The following is a 25,238-nucleotide window of genomic DNA, read 5'->3' on the forward strand; positions in this document are numbered from 1 at the left end:
CAGTTATGCTAGCAATTACATGATTAAATATTTCAATAAGGAATTATTCTACATTTTCATATGTTAAATACAAAGAAAAGAAATACGAGTAGTATTTTATTAGAACAAGAAATCGGGAGGGATAGTTGATCCTCGTGATTCTAAACAGATCTTCACCGTTGAAATAGATGGTCTCAAAATCAACGGTCAACCATCACGATCCGTGTGATTGAAAAACCCACCAATCAAAACATCTTGTCATATTGTATATAAAACTAACTCCCCTGTTAAACAGATCTCACCACAATATTATCGTTCTCTCACATTCTTTCAAACACTCTTTCATTCAAAACCAATCCTTTCTTTTCTCAAAACACAAAAATGGCACCAAAGGCCGAGAAAAAACCGGCAGCCGAGAAGAAACCAGTCGCCGAGAAAGCCCCAAAACCCAAGGCCGAGAAGAAGATTCCCCCAAAAGACGCATCCTCTGCAGACAAGAAGAAAAAGAGGCACAAGAAATCGGTGGAGACGTACAAGATTTACATCTTCAAGGTCCTCAAACAGGTCCATCCCGATATCGGGATCTCCAGCAAGGCCATGGGAATCATGAACTCGTTCATCAACGACATCTTCGAGAAGCTCGCGCAGGAGGCCGCCAAGCTGGCCAGGTACAACAAGAAGAACACCCTTTCTTCCCGTGAGATCCAGACCGCCGTCAGACTCGTTCTTCCCGGCGAGTTGGCCAAACACGCCGTCTCCGAGGGTACCAAGGCCGTTACCAAGTTTACAAGCGGTTAGATGAAATATAAGTTTTAATTGTTGATGTAGGTAGAAGAAATTAGCCATTTTAGATTGGAAGTAACTAAAAATATCCTGCAATTTGATTTATATGTTTCCATTATATTAGATTTAGGATTTAGGAAGAAGAAATTGTTGAGTTTAGATCAGAATTTAGAAGTACCTAAAAAAATGTCTTGTGTATTCTCCTGTTATTTGGTATGAATATGAAACAGTTTGTGTTTTTTATTTTATTCTTCTGTTTTATTATTTCTTGGTTAATTGTATTTGTTGTGTTATATAAGTTTTTTGTTTAATCAATTGTAATTCTGGAAAAACACAAGCTAATTTTTATCAATAACAAACGTTAAGATCAAAGTTAGAACTTAGAACAAATTAGGGACAATAATTTTTTTTATACATCTAAAGATTATGAACCCGTTAACAAGAAAAAATTATTGTTTTTACAAAATAACATTTATTTTACAGGATTTATTTTTGAAAAATCTATTTTTAAAGATTTAGAAAAAAGTAAAATACAAGTTCTATCTTACCAATCCCATTGGCTTTTGTATTTACTATGAATTATATATATATATATATATATATATATATATATTGGCTTAATTAAACGGACTGTAATGGTTTTTCGATTGTTTTTGAGAAAATTGTAATGTGTTGCTATAATTAAGAAACCTAATTGTTTGGTTAAAACAGTTAAAGCTATAAAGCTGATATTTGTAGTTGTTTATTGTTATAGATGAAGAGTTTGTTCACTTGAGAGAACCGAATGTTCTTAAATCGTAGTTTCTCTCTGTTTAGAGATGGATTTTTGATTCAAAGAGTAAGCTGCAAGTATGGACTTTTGCTGCCAAAGGAGTCTGCAATTAAATTTAGGACTAAGCTGTATCAAGCTAAGGTTTGCAGTTAGAACGGCAGATTATTGCTGCCAAAGGAGTCTGCGAGTAAGATTTAGGACTTTTTTACTGGAGTAAGTGCTAGGTTTGATGGTGCATAGATTGGTTAATGACATGTTTCTATGAGGATAAAGGTTGGTCTATCTCTGTTTTTTTTTATTCTCAAATGCAAACTTCAAATGGTGTATGATATACATATACTATGTATAAAATGGAATAACTGGGCAGGCCAGATGGTTGGGTCTGATATGTGCAACCTCAACATCTCTGAATGGACTTTCCAAACTTGAAGCTCAGCTCAGATAGTTTTGGGTTCAAGTATCTGACGGATGGTTTAATAGGTTGCAGCAGCATCGGTTTGTAGGTAGAAGAATTATCGACTTTAGTTTAGAAGTACCTAAAATGTCTTTTGTAAATCTTATGCTTTTTGTATGATATGGAAAGTTTGAGTTTATTCGTATGTTTATTGATTGTTGGTTGATTCTAAAGGCTCCTAGAGTACTTATGATAGTATGGTTTTCAGATTCGCAGTCTAAGGTGCATCGTGCCACCATATTGTGTCAGACTATTTGATTAAAAAGGTTTTGAAGTTGATCTTTGTTAGCGAGTATCTTCTAATGATTAATCTAAAGATTAATATCTGACAATGGATTCTAATATTCTATCTTCCTGAAAATGCCAACTCATTTGAGAATATTTGCATCTTCTATAGTTCTAGATAGAGGTACCTGCGTATTTTTAGTTTGGACAAAAATCGATAAATCTGTTTTATATCCGATCTTGGTTGGTTATCATCTTGATTAATGCCCATAAAGCGTCTAATATGTTGAGATTGTCTCACATATTTCCATTGTCTTCAACTTCTGAAGAACTGATGACCGAAAGAGAACTAATCCGATCAATTGAAATTCTGGAAAAACACAACCTAATTTTTATCAATAACAAACATTCAGATTAAAGTTGGAATTATAACCTTTTTTACACATCCATTATGATGTTTGTCATCTTTGGTGTTTTTGAAAATTTTAATATGATTGTTATCAATCTCAATGGCTTTCGTATCAACTAAGGGTTTTATATGAACTATATCGGTTTAAAAGAAGATAGAAACTATGGGCTTAAACGGACTGTAATGGTTTTTGATTGTTTTTAAGAAATTTGTAATGTGTTGCTATAGAAATCAGTTATATCGAAGTTATAAATCTGTTTTTTGTAGTTGTTTAGTTGTAGTTTCTGTCTGTAAAAGAGATGGTTTGTTGATTCAGAGACTAAGCTGTATCAAGCTAAGGTTTGCAGTTAGAACGGCAGATTATTGCTGCCAAGGAGTCTGCAAGTAAGATTTAGGACTTTTTTAGTTTTGATGTTGCATAGATTGGTTAATGACATGTTTCTATGAGGATTAAGATTGGTTAATGATACAAATGGAATAACTGGGCAGGCCAGATGGTTGGGTCTGATATACATACTGCAAAACTCAACATCTCTGAATAGACTTTCAAACCTTGGAGCTCGGATAGTTTTGGGTTCAAGTACTTGATGGATGTTTGAATAGGTTGCAGCATCATCGGTTTGTTGGTTTCTAAAAATTATCGATTTTAGTATAGAAGTACCTAAAAATGTCTTTTGTAAGTCTTATGTTTTTTGCATGATATGGAAACTTTGTGTTTATTCGCCTGTTTATCGATTGTTGATTGATTCTAAAAGGCTACTTATGATACTAAAGCTCTATTATATATGAGGGTTGTGAGTGTCTAATGAATGGTTTTCGGATTCAAAGTCTAAGGCGCATCGTGCTACATTGTGTCGGACCATTCGATTGAAAAGGTTTTGAAGTTGATCTTTGTTATCTTTTAATGATTGGTCTAAAGATTAACAACTGAGAATGGATTTTATCTTCCTAAAAATGCCAACTCATTTGAGAAAATTTCCATCTTCTAGAGTTCTAGATATGAGGTATTTGTTTTATATCCTATCTTGCTTGGTTAACATCTTGATTCTTGACTAATGCCTAGGAAGCGTCTAATATGTTGAGATTGTCGCACATATTTTCACTGTCTTCAACTTCTGAAGAACTGATGACAGAAAGAGAGCTAATCTGATTATTGTAGACTTCAACCTTGATTGAGTTTTTGTTTGTTGTTTTACGAAGTGAGTGTTTCTAGAGATGGACCTGGCCGGAGAACCATCGTTATCCATTCAGAGGATACTAACACCAATCTATTTATCTACGCTCCTCTAAAATCTGAATTCTTTTCTACTGCAACTTACTTATTTGTTAGCTGTTGACTTAGTCAGTCAAAAGATCTAAACCAGGTAAGCCTTATTATACCTTTACACTAGACATACATTGGTTTCATGGAGGCATGAAACCAAATCTTGAAAATTTTGATATACAATACTGTTGAAGCAAGGAAAAGCCACTATGAACACCAAAATTCATCTTAATTATACCTTTCCTTTTCTCAACACTAGTTGTCAGAATGGCCAATGTAGCTCCTCAGCCAATAAAGATTCACAGGTAAAAGAAGGGTTGATCGCTTTATAAATGCAGGCATGTGAAGTAAAGAAGCGGAGATTTTGCCCACTTCGTGTCATCAGTTTGAAGTTTTATTATCTATCATTCTTCTTAACCTTACTGTCTATGATAATATGCTGCTTCTATGATTTACTAAATTCCGCTCCATTTCCAGATTCCACCTTACTAAAAGAAGCCAAACTACACTAAGTATGGACAAAATATATCATTTTGTTTGTACGTAATCAAATCCTTTATGTTTTGACTTTAAAGTGTGCTTTAGTATCTTATAGGAGCTCATGTTCTTTCTCTGGCCTAATGCGATATGGTGATCTCGTGTTCATTGATAATGAAATTGGTCATTGAATACCTTCTTGTAAAATCGTCACGCTGAAGCTGCATTAAAAAAATGTTGAGTTAATATATAATACGACAATCTTGAAAGTGGCCAACCAGTGAGGTTTAAACTCGGATCGTAGAAAAAACGTCCATGGCTCCATCTGAACCCCACGTGGTAGACATGTTCGGATGTTCAGGTATAAGCCTAGGAAACGACTACATGAATAATGGTTACGTTGCGCACATCACAGTTAAAAGCTCTACTTTCCCCCGTAAGCTGAATAGGGAATAGGGATCCCTCTCCGGAATTTGAAAATTCTTCCATGCTCCTTTGCTCAACAAAAGGCATTGATCGATCTCATCTCCATCTTTTTAGCTGCTAATAAGAAATTGTAGCCTGTTTGCAACAATATAAAGCATATATAAATGCAGACGCTTGTTATGTAAACATCTCCAATCAATATATACAGAATAGATTATAGATATTTTTTGAAACATACATACATTGTTATTCTAAAGAATCAAAGTTGGGATCAGTGGTTGGAGCTCATGCCTCTGGAAACAGAGGTCATGGGTTCGATCCTCATGCCCAGCAAGGCTGGAGGTCCTTTTCTACCTATGGTAGAACCTGGAAGCAGCCCCTTTGGTAGGGGTAAGACTGTCTACATATCAACCTCCCCCATACACCGTCGAAGACGGTATTGGGACCCAAAACCCGTGGAAGACGGCATTGGGAGCCAAAACCCGTGAAAGACGGCATTGGGAGTTACTTTACTTTACTTTTCTAAAGAATCAAAGTTCAGGATGATAAATGACATTTCAGAAATGGCTAAAGATGAAAAAAAAAAAAAAAAAAAAAAAGCAAGTAACATGGAGATGCGGGGTATCGATCCCCGTACCTCTCGCATGCTAAGCGAGCGCTCTACCATCTGAGCTACATCCCCATTTGCTGCGTTTTTGATGTTAGTTCTTTTCAATTATTTTATATATTCATTACGATGTCTTTTCATATGCTTTGATGGTTTTTTTAGTTAGGTTATATCTATGCATTACATGTTCATATATTTTTTTTTTTTTATAAAACTCATCATTTATCTATTTTTATTTTATACAAAGTAACATATTACTGTATGAGTTTTACCAAACTCCATAACCAGTTAACCACTTAACAAACAACAACAATATACTATGCATTTCCGATTTCTATGTATTCATACATAACACACCATTGCGGCTATCTCAAATATTTAGGATGTTGTTAGCTGTTCTTTAGCCGACACATTATATTCTTATATGCAAATATTAAAAATCTTTTAATTTTACTTTCAACAAGAAAATAAATATTATGGATATTTTAAAATATTAAAAACATGTCCTTAACTATAGACAATTAGAAATTGTGCATAAAAACAAATTTTAAGGGTGTAACTTTAGAACGTTTCGCTTACAATTTGTATTTTATCTTTATACCTTATATATGGGCAACCTTATATATGGGCAAACTTACAAATATATACCACTAAAATGGGAAAAAAAAAAGAGTTTACATTGAATCAAAATTGGGCTGGGGCAACTGCCCACACCGTCTCCATGCTAAATTCGTCCATAATTCCACCTATGAATAAGCAAGGACAAACACTGTGATGAATAAGTAAGGACAAGTAAAGAATAAAAGTATGAAAGGATGTGGAAAAACATCCATATTAGAGATATTCTTAATAAAAATCATTGTTGAAAAAAATTTAAATTTATTTATAAAATACACATTAAATATTAGGAAATGATTAATCATCTTAAAAAAACCAACTCCACTTTGGTGAGTTGATCAGTGGTATTTTCTAAATCCACTATGTGCTCCGGAGGTAAATTTTTTCCAAGGTCTCGGGTTTGAGTCTTGGGTTTCTTATCTCAAGATATTTTTCATAAGTATGGGGTTGGAGGTCCAGCAAATTGCTGGTTAAAATTACCTCTAACTTTACAAAAAAAAAAAAAAAAACCTATTAAAAATCCTTCTGAGAATATATGCTATTTGGTATAATCAAGGGATAACATTAAGAATAAGACAAATACACTTTCAAGTAGTTATCATATGAAAAAGGATTATTAGAAGAATGTATCAATTGTTCAAAAATTAACTTATCGTAAAGGTAATATAAATGGGTTTATGGAAGAAAAAAATGCTTCAAAGTAACAAGGTATGATGCTATGTGATAAGAAAAAACAGTTAATGTGACAAAATTTTGGTTTGATAATTGTCTAAATATCATGGCGTAAGTACATAGAAAAATAAAATATTTGCTTTTTGAAAATTTTATTTTATGATATGACTAAAATGACCTCTGTACATATACAAAAAAGTTTTCGACCGATGTTTTAGTTAGTTACTAGTTCGAACTCTAGCATGTTAGAGACTGGAACCTAAAGGCACCCTTAGAGATCAAGGGTGCAATAATACGACCTGCACACATCTGAAGAGATAAATGCCTTGATACATATTGGTATGTTTGACAAATAGCTTTTAGAAACTTAAAGTTTCAAACTTTTAATAAAAACCCTATCCATTAAAAAGTCTTGTTTGAGTGAAATATCTATAAGCTTTTAGGTTGGGAGAAAAAGCTCATTATTATAGATTTATAACTCTCAAAACAAGCATTTGAGAAAACTAAAAGCTTTTAATGTCTAATATTACTTCAATAGATTATAGGTAAATAAAACAAGTATTAAGTATCAAAAAATGCAGTCAACTAATGCTCAAAGTTATTATGTGCACGAACTTTAGGTCAACTTTATTGTATTCAGGAAACTTGTTCAATAGTCCTATAGCATGCAAAAGTGACCGGGTCAAAAGTTAGTCGGTCACTACTTTCACGTTGACCCATTGACTGCTTACGTGACATGCACACAATAACTTTTTGGGATTAGTTTATGCTCACAATAACTTTTTGGGATTAGTTTATACACACAATTAAAAAAAAAACATATTATTTTTTTTCAAACTCGCCGGAAACTGCAAATACTCGTTGGAAAACTTAAAAATCCGATTAAACCTTCGTTTCTTCGAATTAGACCATGAAAATTGGCACCAAAATACTCAAAAATCAGCCGCGAACAAACCCTCGGCAAAATTTAAAGCAATTGAGACTCGCCGGATAATTCATCAACTCGCCGGAAAATTTAAAATCACCATAACTTTGTTGTTTCTTCGAGTTTCGGACAACAACTTTGAGCAGTTTGGTGTTGGTTTCAAGTCGAAACCCAAGGCCGAGAAGAAGATTCCCCCAAAAGACGCATCATCTGCAGACAAGAAGAAAAAGAGGCACAAGAAATTGGTGGAGACGTACAAGATTTACATCTTCAAGGTCCTCAAATATGTCCATCCGGATATCGGGATATCCAGCAAGGCCATGGGGATCATGAACTCATTTATTAACGACATGTTCGAGAAGCTCGCACAGGAGGCTTCCAAGCTGGCCAGGTACAACAAGAAGAACACCCTTTCCTCACGTGAGATCCAGTTCGCCGTCAGGCTCGTTCTTCCTGACGAGTTGGCCGAACACGCCGTCTCCGAAGGCATCCAGGCCGTCACCAAGTTCACTGACAAATGTTCAGATCAAAATTGGAAATAATTAATGAGGGATACTAATTAACTAACCCTTAATGTTTACTGATCCAATTAGGATGTTTGTCATGTTTGGTAATGACTTGTTATGATTTGTAGGTTTCTAAGAATTATTGATTTTAGTTATGAAGTACCTAAAAATGTCTTTTGTAAATCTAATGCTTTTTGAATCTAATGTATGGATTTCGGATTCAAAGTCCAATTAAGGTGAATCGCGCTACCGTATTTTGTCGGACTATATGATTCAAAATCCGATTTCTTTTCTACTGCAACTTACTAATTTGGTAGCTGTTGATGACTTATTTAGTCAAAAGATTAAAACCAGGTAAGGCTAAATTTATCATGACTTATTTAGCCCCGAAATCCCTTTACCCTTGAAGCGCAAGAAGCCTTATGTTGGGTAGAGATCCCTCAAGTTATCCCAATTTGAAGAGTAAAGTTTGGAGGATCTTGACCCTTGAATTAAAATCAAGAGTTAAGATTAAAAAATAATTATCAAATCTTGACCCTTGATTTTAATTTAAGGGTTGAGATTATCCTAACTTTACCCCTCAAGTTGATGATAACTTAAAGGAATCCCCACCCCTTTATTTTACCTTCACATTAGAAGTATCTATACATTAGTTTCATGGAGGCATGAAAATAAGTCTTAAATGCTAAATTGACTTTATGTCTTACTTTATCCAGCATTTTCAAAGGATTTCAAATTGAATCCTTAAATGCTAGTAACCATATTTAGGCGGCGAAGCTGGAATCCCAATACCAACTTTGTCTATAAATAGAGGTCTTTGCACAACCAAGAAACCACTTTTGCATATTCAGACTTTGCATATTCTTAGTGGACTTGTGCAATATTCTCTCAATCGCAAAAAGGAATATTTCGAAACTTTAAGTGTTTCGATTGACAAAGAGAATTTCCAAGTATAGATCAATTGTATTTCATAGGTTGTTAGGATATTTACATCTTTGTATTATCTTGGTTCCGCAACAACCTTGTATTTTATTTAGACATCAGTAAATAAAATACACTTGAAAAATTACAACTTGGTCTCACCATATTTACTTTAATGTATTTACATATTGCATTGTATTTTACTTATTGTCACCATAAGTAATTTTTCCAAGAACTTGGTAGTGTTTATATTGCAAAGTAATCTCACCATCGATATAAAGGTGTCTTCAGTTAGTATCATCTCTTGAATTAAGACTTACAGATATTATATGTATACTAGATGGAAATGTTTAAATGACTGAAACTATATAATGCTAAATATAAATCAAATGTTAATTTATCTATTAGATTTATTTTAAAAATATAAAGTAATTATTAATTGTATTATTATTTTTACTATTTATAAAAGTGCTTGTTATTATTATTATTATTATTAATAATTAAAATAATAACATTGCTAATTCTGTGAATTCATCCAAAGTTCATTTCTAATTTCGTGAATTAAAAGTCAAACTGACACGTCAGCAGATTACCAGGTCAGATGTTACTTTTTCTGCTAATAAACAAAATATGATTTCTAAAAAGTAAATTTCTCAAAGGATATTGCTAATTTCATGAAATCGATTAAAGTTCATTTCTATTTTCTACAGTTATCCCTATATTTAATACATATCATCATCATCTACAAAAGAAAACCCAAATCGGTAAACTTCCCCCTTTCGATCTACAACCAAAAACCAACTAAACTTCTATATGTTATTTTACTAGCTAATTAAATCGGGGTTCAACCCGGATTTTAAAGTTAAATTGGTTCTGACCCAGACATTTTCCGTTCAAATCAATATTAGAAGAAAAAAAGTTCAAAAGTTCAAAATTTTAAAAAAAAACCGTAAGAGGTTTAATGTTAATGTTGATGACTATTCATTTATCATTGTATATATGTTTTGAAAAATTATTTATATGAGGATAGAAAAATAGCTAAAGGAAGTCAACATGTTTAATGTAAAAAAAAAACAATAAGAAAATAAAATTACAAAGATTATGATGTCATATCTATTTAAATATTGTGCTAGCAAAATATGAGAGTTTGTCATGTCATTCTTTTTCTAAAAATAGTTTTTGAAAACAATTTGTTTTATTAATATAAGAGATTAAATATAAAGTAGACATTATGCATTAGATAATACAGAGAGCCCTACATATCCACTAAAAAACAATAAAAGGCAGGATGACGATGTCCGGCAAAGATATAAAGAACTCCGAAGGGGTGATCGTTGCCGGATGAGGTAGGGGTGGAGAGGTGGTCGATGTCGGATGCCATTAATGCCCCCATACCCCATGCTCTAAGTGACAATGCTGCTTCTATGATTTACAATGTTTTGTTCCATTCCTGGCCTAATGTGGGAGATCTCGTGTTCGTATTCAATCAAATCCTTTATGTAAACATTTACAATATATATATATATATATATATATATATATATAGAAAAGTAAGTATAAGACTATTATGCATCCAACTTGGGTCAAAACCCCTTACATACCAATATTTTAATATTTTAAATAAGTGTTTGACCCCCATGATTTTTATGGTTTAAAAAAAGGTATGTGAGAGATTTTTCACCAACTTAGGTGCCTAACAGCCTCATATTCCCTCCTCCATATATATATATATATATATACACACACAGAATACTAGAATAGATTATAGATACTCTTTCAAACGTACATACATTATTATGAAAAACTATCAATCAAAGTTCAGGGATGATATATGACATTTCAAAAAAGGTGAAAGATGATTAGTGATCTACTGTTATAGCGCTCTACCATCTGAGCTATATGTTGTTTTGATCTTGTTCTTTTTAGATTCGTATACGAGTATATAGGTTACATTGTGTTTTCATTATCACAGCATGTTCATATTCAATTGCTTAGATGATTAGTGATCTACTGTTATAACTAAACAAAATAACTTTTATAATTGTATTTAGTTAGCTATATTTATTCTTTAAAAAATCTGATGCAGCTCCTTTGTGAAATAATATTAGCTTACCTATCAACCTCTCACAATAATGAGGAATGCTAACATGACTAACATTTTTACTAATTTTTATTTACTAACCCACATGGAGACTTATGTGGCTTATCCACCTCATTTGCTTAAATAATATTAACCTAGATTAAATAATTTCACTCTAATTTATCTTCCAAATATATATATATATATATATATATATACTAGGTCTTTCACCCGCGCGATGCGCGGTTATTAGAAGTATAATTGATTTAAGAGTTTGCTAAAAGTTTATAATATAGACGTTTAACTATTAGTAATAAATAGTTGGTTCCGCCATCGCAACAATTTAGTATACAAATCAAAAAAGTATTTCCTTGTACATGTTTAAGACATATAAAAGCCTATTTAATTTAATGTACTACAATCCTATATAGAGCTTTAGGTATCAGCCAACATTTGAGGATTTGCAATTGCTTGATGGCATGACATCTCATCTTCAGAATTCTATGTTTGAGTTAACTCCGTAGGGATAAAGGTCGCAAGTCTAAGCACGTGACTTCTCTTTCTATAAAAGCAGCAAACTTTCTAAAATTGTCTAAAATTAAAAAATAAAATTAAAAAGTAACAAATTATCTATCATTAGATTACTAGGAAAGAAAATATGATCACATCAATTCTTACCTGTCATAATAGGGGTGCAAAGTTAGTGTCAGAAATTTTGGAGCACGGATAAGAATGCACAGAAGCAAATTCATTGTAGCCGAGATGTTTAGAATTTGATGCATACATCCCATAACCTATGACATGAAAAATCTTTCCCAACATAAGAAAGTCCTCTCTCAAATATTCTGGTAAAGAATAAATCAAAACTCAAAATGTCCTCTTCCAAGTTTGTGTTCCAAGGAGTGAAATGACTTTTACGTTAATAACTACGATTTTAGTTCATCAAGTATTGAAAATGTGTAGAGAGTTTAGAAGTTACCGACGAACATCAAATGGGTCAACAACAAATTTGGGCACACTTTTTGCTTACTTAGCATAGTCGATATAGCATGTGCTTTCATCTAAGTTGAATGGCATTGTAACGGTCTACATTACAAAAAAGAGCAATTATATCATGACTTATAAATTTTAGGTTAGTCCTAATCAAATAAAACAGATGTTAGCTCGTTTAAAACTATACATAACATCATTACCTGATAACCATGTTAATGTCCACCATGAGGTAGATCTAGAGCCGTGATTCTCCCATTACGTTTGACCAGTGCGGTAACTTGAGAGTTAGCATAGATAGTGACTGCACATTGACTGCAATAGGGATGACAACATTCGAAGCACAAACACCAAAATGGAATGTTCATAATTAGGCCTAGTAAGTTGCATTACAAAAATAAAAAGGCCAAAAAACAGATCTTATAATTGATTATGTGATTGTGATGATTCTTTAAAGTTTAAACCACATTAATCACTTTCAAAAGAAATATGACAACAATCCCTCAGACCATTAGATGTGCTTTAACTCAATAGATCCACAGTCAATTTAAAGTAAAGTTGCTTGATAAAAAGTTCAATGACTTTTTGACCCAAAAAACTTGGTTTCCATGGCAAACTAACAAACGAACTTATGCAAAAAAGCCCACAAACCTTGGTTTCCATTACAAACTAACGAACGACTTTATACAAAACAACATCTGGTTGGCAATTTCGCATTGAGGAACTTTACACATTATGGAAATTAAACGCAAAAATATCATCTTTTGTGGTAGCTAGCTTCTATCCGAAAGAGAACTATTCACTGCTAGCTTCTTTGTGTTTTTGCAATATAAAATGGTCAAAAAAGAAAACAACTGGGATTTGATATATTACCTCCGCATTTTAAAGGATCCAAATAAAAAGCATTCAAAGCACACTTCTGACACAATTTCTCAGCCACATCAATGTACCTTCATAAAAAACAAAATGTGACATAATTATGCATGTAAAAATGATAAGTTACAAAAAAATAACGTGTTATAGCTCAAAAGTCGACTCTCTAATACTCATTTCCTCCATAATATCTAGCATCACAATAACCTTTACTATATTTGGTGGTCATCATTGACCCAAGGGCCCCCATCACCGACAATGAGGTGATATTCTCTATTAGGTATAAGGTCGAATATGTATATGGTCACACATAGTAATCATGTTCTCCATATTGGATGGTACTACAAATATACCACTGGTGTTACGTCATCCATGCTATTTACCATATAACCTGGTTTGGGAACACCAATTGCTAATAAAAGTTAATAAGTCATGTCATTATCGATGTTCAAGACATACCTGTTTGACCCTCAAAACTCAAACTATAGCTTAATATATGTCCTATCAAGGTGTGTTAGTAGGTACTTCGAAAGTGATTATGAGTTATGGCCACAATCGTTACGACTTTAATTAATTTAATATTATACACACAAAACCGAGGGAAATGTGAAATAACTACCTCAAAATAAGTAGTCGAATCGATTTCTACATGAGAATCTACATGTTTTTTAATCATCTTGTGTGGTAGAGTTATAGATTTTTCAAATTATTCTTTGCTCTATTTCTGTTTTTTAAGTCCATTCCATTCAAACATAGAACATGACACAATAAGAACAAAAAAAGTCAACAAAAGAAAAAATATCACATATACGAATTGCAGAAAATAGAAAGTAAACAATCATCCATGGTTTGCCTGAATATCACATTAATTGGTTATACAAATTTTCATAAGCAATAGACAAAAAGTACAATCACTGAAGTTTTGGATTTCAAAATAGTCTAAACGAACGGAAAGTGGAGCACAAAAGCCAATCTCTAGCAGAAGCTTATTCATAGTCTTTCCATCCTAATTCATCAAATCAACACCATCTAAAGGCAAACATGATTATGGAGAAACCAAAGCATTTGTTTAATAACAATGTACACCTATAAAAAATCCTATATGTTATGAACAAATAATAAAAGAGTTCATAAATGCTCACATATAGCATTATCTTCATATTACACCTCCAATCTTTCTATATCATCCCCTCGATTAACCTAAATTCAACAAAAAAAACACTTCTACATTCAAACATGAAAAACATTTTATTAGAATCTATAAGAAGAAATAAAAAACTGATATATTAAAACTAACTACAAAAACCCAAAATCAAAATCATCTTCTTTATTCATAAAAAAATAAAAATAATAAACCTCTGTCATTCATAAGCATAGAGAGCAGATTCAAAATTAAAATTATACAAACCTGAAAATAGGATTAAATATCTTCTTATTTCATTGATAAAGAAGAAATAGGATTTATAGATATGTATTCAACAGAGTGTTGAGAGAAGAAAGATGGAGGATAGGGTTTGGTTTAACACGGAGGAGTATCCAGGAATATTATTTTAGAATTCGGGTTTTAGGATCCGCGCGTTATTTAATATTAATGGAAAAATAATTATGGTGATGCCACGTATAAAAAAACTTACGTGGCAATGTGTGATAATATTTTAAAGTTGAAAAGGCTTTAGAATCATTAGGATAACTACTGTTTTAATAATTATATAGATAGTAAAGTAATAAGATACGATACTAGATGTTCCAGCGGTATACAATCTCAATATCGATTACAAGTTCTAAACTGAACGCCCTAAACTAAAGCAACAATTTCCATTTTATACATCTCAAGATGAACAATATATAAAGTACAAAACAACAAGTTCAGAATTAAGTGAGCAAAAACTAATATAAGTATAAAAATTTAACAATTTCATGAATATAAAAACATTCAACGACTCACAGATTGTTAGATATTACCACAAGGAAATTGAAAAAAATCAGCCAACAAAATAATTGGGGAATTTCTTCAAACGTCTGGTATACAATGTATATAAATTTATATATATATTTTCAATCAATCCATAAAACTTCAATGTGTCTTGTATTGATCTTGCGGGCCTTTTGTTTTTTTAGAAGGAATGGAGATATACATGTTTTAAAGAGAGAAAATAAGAATGGTCAAATTATTATAACCGTTAATAAGAAGTTGAATAAAGGAATTTAACCATAGTTAAGTTTTAGAATGATGTGGATGGCCACGTAAGCTTCCATGTAAGTTACTAAACAAAAATTAGTAAAAGTGTTAATCAACTTAGCATTTCTCCACAATAATAACTAGTGAATTTCACGTCGTGCGATGTGTCGCGTTAGTTAGTGTAAGCATATGCGTTAATGAGTTGTGTACGTTGTGTGCTATCATGGATATGTTTTTTAAGGGTAGTACCACAACCAAGTGATGAAATGTTAGCCGGAAGGAAGACTGTTAGACTGCCAGTTCAAGTGGCGCAAGAGTTGGGCTTCAAGTGGCGAGACGCAAGCTAAACCCAATAGGATTGTTCAGATTCAAGAAGTTGCATTCAGGGCGTTTAATGAAGATTATAGAAAACTTGACGAAGAGTGGGAAAGGTAGAAAGTAATAAACTCCTTTGCATTTCTTGTGCGGCCGATTCCAACCAATGTGCCGGAAAAAAAACTGAAAGCCCTCCTGACGTATCGTAAAATATTGATGGAAGAGTTTGGGCACCACTTTAATGACAACGACGATGACGATGGCAGCAATAATGATGACTACGACGACGTCAACGACATCGAGTATTTATGTTTTTAAAAATAAAGCATTGTTGTTATTTTTCTATAAATAATGTCTTCTTTTAGTTTTTTTTTTTAGGTTTTAACTTTTATTATTTTCATGTATTTTTATTGTTGTATTTTCTTTGTAATGTTTTTTTATGTAATATAATGTTATTATTATTAGTTTTTGTTTTATTAAATGATTATGATTTGGCGACGATGTAACAGATACAAGTTAAAAATTTGGTGAGAATGAGAGTATTATTGTTAGAGTAAAATTTTGTAAGTATAAAATGATGTGGCATTCCACAGTCCAGACCGTGTGAATTTTGAGTTCCTCATTAAAATATAATTTGGTGAGAGTGAAAATATTATTGTTAAGGTAAAATTTTGAAATTATAAAATGATGTGCCATTTCACAGTCCAGAACGTGTGAATTTGGGTTCCTTATTGACTGGCAATAGTAGGCTTGTAGCTATAGGAGATGTTCAATTATATAATTAGTCAAGGAATCAAAACTGGGCTCTCTGCATGCACTTTTTAAGTATGTATCTATTGTAGCTCTTATCAAAGAAACAAGCAAATCTATGATGGCTACTGACTTATTGCAACTTTTTTTCCTAATTTCAAATGACGGGGCTGCATGTCATAGAATTTGGAACATGTTGGTTTGTAAACCAAAAAACTGATCCAAAATGAAACAAAATAAAATCCAACTATTTCTGATTTTCAAAAACCGAAATGTTGTTTTTGGGCCAAAACCGACCCACGCTTACTCTACTTAGGGGGTGTTTGGTACAATAGAATGGAAATGGTGGAAAGGGAATGAGAAAAACTTCTCATGTTTGGTTGTAATGGAGAATGGGAAAGACAAACGAGAAGTGGGAATCGATTCCATTCCCTCAATTCTTCTATAAAATGTAGAGAATGGATGAGAATGAATTTTTTTTTTTTTTTTTTTTTAGTGATGTTATATGTATTAAACTTGGTTATTATTTAAAATTTTGTATTTTTTATATATTCATTCTCTGCTTGTACCAAACGACGGAATCCATTCTCTTTCCAAATACTCATTCTCTTTCCCACTATATATTCATTCTCTATTACATTTCCATTCTCTTTAATTAACTCCTACCAAACACCTCCTTAGTTTGATGCTAATTTGACAAAGAAAGATCCAGTGTGACATATTTTGGTTTGAAAGTTGTCTAAATTATATTACTTAAGTATAGGGGTATTCATCGGTTCGGTTTTCGGTTATTTGGTCTATTCGGTTCGGGTTTTTTCGGTTTTTTATATTATTTTTTCGAAACTAAAACCCAACCAAAACCTAATTCAAAATGGAAAAAACCAAACCAATAACCAAATTAGAATTCGGTTCGGTTCGGTTTCGGTTTAAAACTAAAAAAACCAAATATGGAAAACACAAACTCTACCTTTTTATTCAACCTCCAAGTAGTAAATATAGAATTCAATTACAAAATAGATAAATGACAAAGTCATCACAAAACATAAAGTAGTCTTAGAAAATACTAAAATAAATAAACTCTTATTGTCTTCATTATTAAAATTCAAATTCTTCAATCTACGGTCTTCAAAAGCTCTTCATTGGTCCATTTGATCTTGTCATATCTCTGTAAAAGATGAATGAAATAAATAAATACATATCATATGTAAAAGGTTTATATTATAAAAAACATCAAATTACTATCTTCAAAGTGTTCAAGGTCTTCAATGCGCTCTTCAACATCAATAATGACATCACTCTTACGGATCCAGTCTTGACAACATATTAGCGCCTCAACTGTTTCCGGACTTAAAGAACTCCTAAATGAGTCAAGGACTCTACCACCCGTACTAAAGGTAGATTCGGATGCCACGGTTGAGATGGGAATTGCTAGAATGTCACGAGCAAGTAAAGACAATATAGGAAACATAGGACTTCTCTTTTTCCACCAGCCCAAAACAGTAAATTCGGCACTATCGAAATATTTGTCATCACCCTCGATCTCCTCTTCCAAATACCTATCGAGTTCAGACTTTGAATCCTTTGTCTTACCTGATTCTAACTTTCTTCTTTTAACTTCAGCTAGGTTTCTCTCTCTAAGTGCCCTGAGTGTATCATTAGAGCTACCAAACATATATGTGTTCTCAACCTTTTTGCTTACATTAGTAGACTCAGTCATCTCAGGAGAAGAGGAAGAATTATTACCATGTTATGCTGAGTGGATTCTTTTGTAGTCATTGAACAACTCTTTCAATGCTTCTTCACAACACTTAGCAACCTTAGTCCCAATATCAACACCATACATACCATGAAGTGATGTCTCAAGGTACAAAAACTTTGTTCTTGGATCAAAAACAGAAGCTATAAACACCAACAAATTGAATTTCTTCACATCACCCCAATACTTATCAAACTTAAGCTTCATTTCCCTTGCCATATCTTGCAAATCTTTATCTTCATTTTTGGAACATTGCTCCAAAACATCATTGATGACATAAATCGAGTCCAAGTATGTGTTTGAAGTAATGTACTTCGTACCTGTGAAGTAATTAAACAAGATAAGACACTATTAATGTTTAAAGAAATATACAATAATAAAAGTAGATACTAGACATACATTAATGGAATTTGACATGTACCTGAAACTCTAAGGGTAAGCTCATAGAAATGGCGAAGGAAAACTATCAAACGTTTCACATTTTGCCAATCACTGGTCTCTGGCACCCCAGGTCGTTCTCCTCCTTGAAGGTCACGGAAATACATATAATCCTCTTCCGCAAACATATCAAACGCCTTTTCATACTCAGCTGCTACACTCAACATTAAGTAAGTGGAGTTCCAACGAGTTGGAACATCTAAGCATAACGACTTTTCACATGTTATTTTCTCTTGTCTAGCATACTCATAGAATTTTTTCAACCTTGCTGTTGATAGTCTTACCCAACGAACAGCTGCCCTAACACGATCAATTGAAATTCCCAATTCTTTTAGCCCATCTTGAACGATTAAGTTCATAATGTGTGCCACACATCTAACATGAGTCCACTTTCCTTGAAGAATGCAACGATCGTTCCATTTAACCAATCTGCTCTTCAAATAGTCAACTGCAGTATCGTTGCTACTAGCATTATCAACCGTAATAGTCAAAACATTTTCTATTTCCCAATTCTTCAAACAAGTCTCTATAGCCTTCCCAATATCATGCCCTCGATGGCTAGAAATCTGACAAAAGTTTATAACTTTCTTTTGCAGCTTCCAATTCTCGTCAACATAATGTGAAGTGAGACACATGTAATCGATTCTTTGCAAAGAGGTCCATGTATCAGTTGTTAAACAAACCCTTAAAGGGGATTTTTTTAACTGCTCTTTTAGTATAGCTTTTTGCTCAAGATATAGCTCGTAACAATCCTTTTTTATGGTCGTTCGTGATACAATATGAAGGGCTGGTTGGCAAACCTTCATTAATCTTCTAAAACCTTCATTCTCCACAAAGCTTAATGGCAACTCATCAATGATTATCATCTCAGCTACTGCTCTCTTACCTTTTTCTGGAATAAACCTCACAGCTTGTAAATCAACTTTAGTCTGTCCCGTTTCATCATCCTTGGTTTTATTAATCATTAAACGGGTTTGGGTATTGCCTTCTTTGTTGTGAGGATTAAATTCACATTTCCTTGCATGAGTCCATAAAGTAGATGTACCTGAACCCATATTGCCACATAAATCAGTAGGACAATAGTTACATTTGGCTCTAAGCTTACCCTCTTTGTCAGCAAATCTATATAGTACTGCCACACCTCCGACCTGTCTTTATACTTTCTACGTTTACCACTTGTGTTTCCTTCTTGAGTTTGATGTCCCTCATTTGCATCTGACATTTTCCTAATAAAATATGGAATCTCTAAAGTTAGTTTCACATTTGAAAGCTTATTATAATGGAACATAAACTATTCATCATTTAAACGGTTCGGTTTTTGGTTTAATCGGGTAAAAACCAAACCGCGAACACCCCTACTTAAGTACAAACAAAAGTAAAATATTTGGTTTTAATAATATCATTTGATGGTATGACGTCTTTACATATACATCTTTTATTACTCGTATTTGTTTTGGTGATCAAATAAAAAAATTTCTTTGTTTTGAAAAAAAACATACATTGTTTTGTAAGATACATGCCACATAAAGTTATTAATAAATGTTTTTTATGAGTTTTACAAACAAAGAGAGATAGAAAAGGTATTGAAATAATATGTAATTTTATTTTATTAACGGGGCCAATTCATTTTTTTCATGTCCTTCAATATTTCTATGTTCATGAACATACGAAACAGTTTTAAAACTTTAAAAAGGACTAAAAATTTGAATGAAAAAAAAGTCGTCAATGAGTGGCGCGCGAAAACTTTCAGAAGCCATCTGATTCAATCTCGACCGTCAAACTGAATAAACTCAACATCAACGGCTGAAGATAACGATCCGTGTGATTGAAAAGCAACCAATCAAACATCTTTTCCACATCCTATATATACCAAACAAACTGCTCCCCTCAAAACCACATCTCACATTCTCACCCCCACTAAACTCTCAATTTCCTTCTCACAAATCCCACTCTATTTTCTCAAAAAGAAAAAAAATGGCACCAAAGGCGGAGAAAAAGCCGGCAGCCGAGAAGAAACCAGTCGCCGAGAAAGCCCCAAAACCCAAGGCCGAGAAGAAGATTCCCCCAAAAGACGCATCCTCTGCAGACAAGAAGAAAAAGAGGCACAAGAAATCGGTGGAGACGTACAAGATTTACATCTTCAAGGTCCTCAAACAGGTCCATCCCGATATCGGGATCTCTAGCAAGGCCATGGGGATCATGAACTCTTTCATCAACGATATCTTCGAGAAGCTCGCGCAGGAGGCCGCCAAGCTCGCCAGGTACAACAAGAAGAACACCCTTTCTTCCCGTGAGATCCAGACCGCCGTCAGACTCGTCCTCCCCGGGGAGTTGGCGAAACATGCCGTCTCTGAAGGCACCAAGGCCGTCACCAAGTTTACAAGCGGTTAATTTTGATTTTATTGACTAGGTGTTTGTTAATTTAGTATTATAGTTTTTAATTTCGTATTGGGTGTTAATGTAGTATTGTAGTTGGGGTCCAAGTATTATTCCTGGAAATGCAAGTATTTCTTTGATTATTATTATTGTTATTTTTTTTGTTTTAATTATTTTATTTGAGCCAAAAACTAATTAGTTAATCGTAGTAAAAATTTTTAGGGTTGTCCGTCGTGTATCTATAAATACACACATTTCTGCTATTTTTATTGTTAATTACGTTTACCGATTATCGCTAAAGAAAACAAGCACAATTTTTGTTGACCAACAACATATAGAATCTAAAGTATTTGATCTGATTTCTGTACATATATTACTTTTTTATTTCTTCTTATTATTAAGAGATCTCTATTATTAATTTTATTGTTATTATTATTTTATTAATTTTTCTCTATTTTCTGGTTGATTGATAAATTTTATATAGTTATCTGTATTGATGACTTGTATTTCCTCAAGGTTCTATTCTTGAGTTTTATTTTGAGAAGATAAGAAAAAAAAAGGTAAGAAACTTTTAGTTTTTGTATTTTTGAGTTTTTGTTTTAAAATAAAGGGAAGGGAAAGAAAGGGAAAAATAGAGTGTTTTGATCCCAAAACTTTCTTGCCATTTTTGGCAAGATTTGAATGAAAAAGTGGTTAAATTATTATTATACCCCTCAAACTTATATATAGGTTTTAATTATTACAAGGCTATAAATGTAAAATTGTATCTTTTTACCCTTTCTTTTCCTTCCCTTTTAACTCAAAAATACATTCAATTATCAACTTTTTTTTTTTCTTCTTTCAACTCGAGAATGCCTTTTTTTTATGTAATTTTCTATCCATTCTTCCCCTATCCAATCTTCTCTTTTTTTTTTCTTTTAATAAAAACTTGAGAATACAGTGCAAAAGTTGCCCTTATACTCAGTATTATTTTGTTATAAAAATTAATACTTGTAAGAATTTATGTCGTTGCCCTGGTGTAGAATACTAAAATAGGATACATTGATGCATTTGTAACACCTTGGACCCATGGCAATTTGAGGCATGTAGGGGTGTTAGTGGTCTGGTTTTGACTAAATCTCAAATCAAACCAAGATTCGCGGTTTCAACTTATTTCAAACCAAACCGGACCAGATATGTTGTCAAACCAGACCAAACCAAACAATGTAAGTCGGTCCGGTTTGACCGGTTCAACGGTTTCGTGATTTCTTTTTTTTTTTTTCATTTTTATCCCCAAATAGTTTTATGCATATATATTCCGTATATATTTTTTATCTTTTCTTTTATTACTCAAATAAATATCACGAACACAATGATCTTAATATTATTAATAAAAACACTAATAAAGTTACAATTATATTGTGTTTTGTACTCACAAAATATGAAATACTAAAGGTGATGAAGGGCTCGAGTCTTATAATTTTGATCTTTGAGTGGAAAATAGTGTAGTAATGAAGATGAAAAAAATAAAAAGATAAACTAAAAATAGGAAAGAATGAAAGAAAAAGTATATTTATATAATATAAATAAATGTTTATTAGAATATCTTATAATTGTCTACCAAATTTTTTTTTTATAATATATCTGAAGTAAAATACCTGATAATATATTGCGCATAATACTAAAATATGTAAGTAGAATATCTTCAGTAAAAGTTGATAAATATGTGAAGTAAATATATTATATATATACATATATATCTTTTGGTCCGGTCCGGTTTTTGACGGTTTACGTTTTGCTCAAACCGTAACCGGACCAAGGAACCCGGTTTTTCAAAAATTAAAACGTCAGACCAGGCTTTAACAACTCAATCCGACCAAACCAATCCAAGTACCCCGGTTTGGTCCGGTTTTGACGGTTTGACGGTTTGATGAACACCCCTAGAGGCATGTATCGGAGAAGTAGAAGAAGGGATTAATCACGGGATGCCTAATGTTCTTTTCAGTTTGTACATGGTTGCCTATTATACTTTTTTTTTATTGATATATATTACCCACAAACTTATAAAATTTGTACATGGTTGACCATTATCTTCAAATATTCTTCTCTCTCATCTACATATCTTCACATCTGCTTCTCTCCCTTAAAAAAAAAAATTCCAGAAAACCCAGAGCTTCAAAAATAAAAAAAAATAAAAACGAAAGGACCAGTTGATCGAACAATTTATCTTACACTGGCCATTGTGTTATCTGAAAGCTTGGTATCACAACTAAATTCCACCACAAACGGAATATAACTAGATCAATACCCGGTCGGTGACCGGGTTAGAAACAATAAATATATACTTAAAAGTACACGAAATACGTACAACTTTATCTTTAACTTGATTTTTTTTATCGGGTCCGGGTTAGGTTATTAGGTGGTTCAGTTGACCCGTTAACCTGAATAACTTCTTTAAAATCATATTTATTATATATAATGTTGACCCATTTGACCTCAAAACCCACTTGACCTATCAACTCATCAACACACATCACCAAAAAAAAAACCTATTTGACCCACTTGACCTAAGTTATATTCATTTGACCGCCAACCCACTTGACCCAAAAGAACCCGCTTGACCTAAACTAACCCAATTGACCTGCCCACCCCATTGACCAAAAACAACATATTTGACCCAAAGCTAGCCATTTGATTTGTCAACCCATTAACTTGCCAACCTAAATGGCTGAAAATTAGTTATAATTAATTAGGTTAATTTGGCAGACCCGAGATAGGGGTAGGTTGATATTTCTAACAATAAATTTTTAGTGGGCGAGTTAGGATTATATATTTTCAACTTGGCATCCCGGCGCAGGTTGACCCGATTGATAACCCTAATAATAACGGTTGTTTACAAATACACACATCTTGTATAAACCACTAAGAAACTTTATTTAATATATTTATTTAAAATTTAGATTAAATGGTTAATTTGTTAAGAGTTTAATTTGACGAAATTTCTAGTCAATTTGTTTAGAACTTTAGATGTATTCCTAGCATACTAATTAATTTCCTTCAATCTTGAACAAAATTGGTTCACTAATATGAATTAAAATTTAATTTATTTTAAATAGCAAAATGTAAAATTTGTACCAATGTTGCGAAAAATTCTGAAAATGTAATTTTGACTACGTAAATTGCATATATGTGGTGTGTGTAATTAAACTCATGATGTGTGATTAGAACGACCCAAAACATATTTAATAAAAATATACTCGTATTTGATATTTAATTATAAAAAGATTAGAAAGTAAAAATGAGCAGGAATGATAAAAACAAAACAAAAACTCTGTCATGTCAAACCTCATTTCACATTTTTATCAAACACACACTTCTCTAGTCCAGCCACAACACGCCCTTTCACCACCACACGACCCGCCATGTCACTCCTCCAGCCACCGTCGCACACCACTTCTAGCCCGACCCCTCTTCTCCCGTCGACTACTTCGCCTCTATATTTGTGCGTGTAATAAGAGATCTGTGGGTATGTTTATCCGTCTATAGATCCGTGTGTGTGTGTGTGTGATGATAGATTTATGGGCATGATACACTTCAATACTATGGAGAAAATAAATTTTGTAATTAATCAACGTAATGGTTATATGGTAATATCTTCACTTTTGTAATGAATTTTGATGAATTTTGTGGGTATGATATACTTCAATAGATTTGTGTGTATGTGTGATGAATGAACATAGTGGTTAAAAAACTTAATGTAATCTTACGTTTATATATCTGTGGTGTGCGACGGTATAAATCCGTGTGTACATCCGTTTTGGATGGAATTTGGTTGCAGGTGTACAGCGGTTGGTGGTAGCCATTGGCCAGAGGTAACAGCGGCTACTGGTAGTTGGTGGCAGGTAGTGGCCGAAAGTTATTTTGATAGTTGGTGATATGGTTAAAGATGGTAAATGAATTGATATTTTGTATAAAGATATGTAATTAATTTTTAGTCAGATCTATTAATTAAATTAATAATAGAAAATGCTTGATTTTAATTTCATATATTAAATGCGAATGAATCTGAAAGGTTACATTGGTTGTTTGACTATTTGACTATTAGTTTTAAGGGGTTGAGATCAATTTGGTTATTAATTTTTTAGTGGTCAAGATCAAAAGTTGAGTTGATTTTTTTCTCTTAGCTCTGAAAGCCATAAATATATATAATATTTATATATAATTTTATACACAAAACGTGTATATATTCATATAGATACAGAAACATGTATGTATGTATGTATACAAACTTGAGAAATGATATGTGAAGTTGATGAAATGAAGTGCAAGATCTAGCTATTTAAAGCAAATCAAAATATATACAAAAGTTTGTTATTATTCTGTAATTATACGCATTTAAAGGGATGATTTTTTTGATAAGAGGAAAGTGTTTGGTTAGATAGGCGAAGGTACAATATGTATTGC

The 25,238-nt window shown here is 32.7% G+C and overlaps 4 protein-coding genes and 1 non-coding gene across 5 annotated transcripts; 3 read left to right on the plus strand and 2 right to left on the minus strand.

Annotated features, from left to right (window-relative positions):
• The first annotated feature begins 285 nt into the window (after positions 1 to 285).
• On the plus strand, positions 286 to 1,010 carry LOC122590275 (histone H2B.5-like). The gene has a single exon (XM_043762604.1). The coding sequence runs from the start codon at positions 361 to 363 to the stop codon at positions 775 to 777; it is 417 nt and encodes a 138-aa protein (XP_043618539.1). The 5' UTR covers positions 286 to 360; the 3' UTR covers positions 778 to 1,010.
• Positions 313 to 20,938, plus strand: LOC122590276 (histone H2B.5-like). Its single transcript, XM_043762605.1, has 2 exons — positions 313 to 343; positions 20,375 to 20,938. The coding sequence occupies exon 2, from the start codon at positions 20,394 to 20,396 to the stop codon at positions 20,808 to 20,810; it is 417 nt and encodes a 138-aa protein (XP_043618540.1). The 5' UTR covers positions 313 to 343; positions 20,375 to 20,393; the 3' UTR covers positions 20,811 to 20,938.
• TRNAA-AGC lies at positions 5,399 to 5,471 on the minus strand. Its single transcript has one exon. It is a non-coding gene; the product is annotated as a tRNA-Ala (tRNA).
• LOC122587921 (histone H2B.3-like) lies at positions 6,684 to 8,153 on the plus strand. The gene is made up of 2 exons (XM_043760075.1): positions 6,684 to 6,722; positions 7,758 to 8,153. Exons 1-2 carry the CDS (start codon positions 6,684 to 6,686, stop codon positions 8,151 to 8,153), a joined length of 435 nt encoding a protein of 144 aa, XP_043616010.1.
• Positions 17,973 to 19,474, minus strand: LOC122587922 (zinc finger BED domain-containing protein RICESLEEPER 2-like). The gene is made up of 2 exons (XM_043760076.1): positions 18,403 to 19,474; positions 17,973 to 18,301 (listed from the first exon to the last, which is right to left on the minus strand). Exons 1-2 carry the CDS (start codon positions 19,472 to 19,474, stop codon positions 17,973 to 17,975), a joined length of 1,401 nt encoding a protein of 466 aa, XP_043616011.1.
• Positions 20,939 to 25,238: the final 4,300 nt, after the last annotated feature.

Source organism: Erigeron canadensis, chromosome 2 (assembly GCF_010389155.1).
Source record: "Erigeron canadensis isolate Cc75 chromosome 2, C_canadensis_v1, whole genome shotgun sequence".
NCBI classification, from domain to species: Eukaryota; Viridiplantae; Streptophyta; class Magnoliopsida; order Asterales; family Asteraceae; genus Erigeron; species Erigeron canadensis.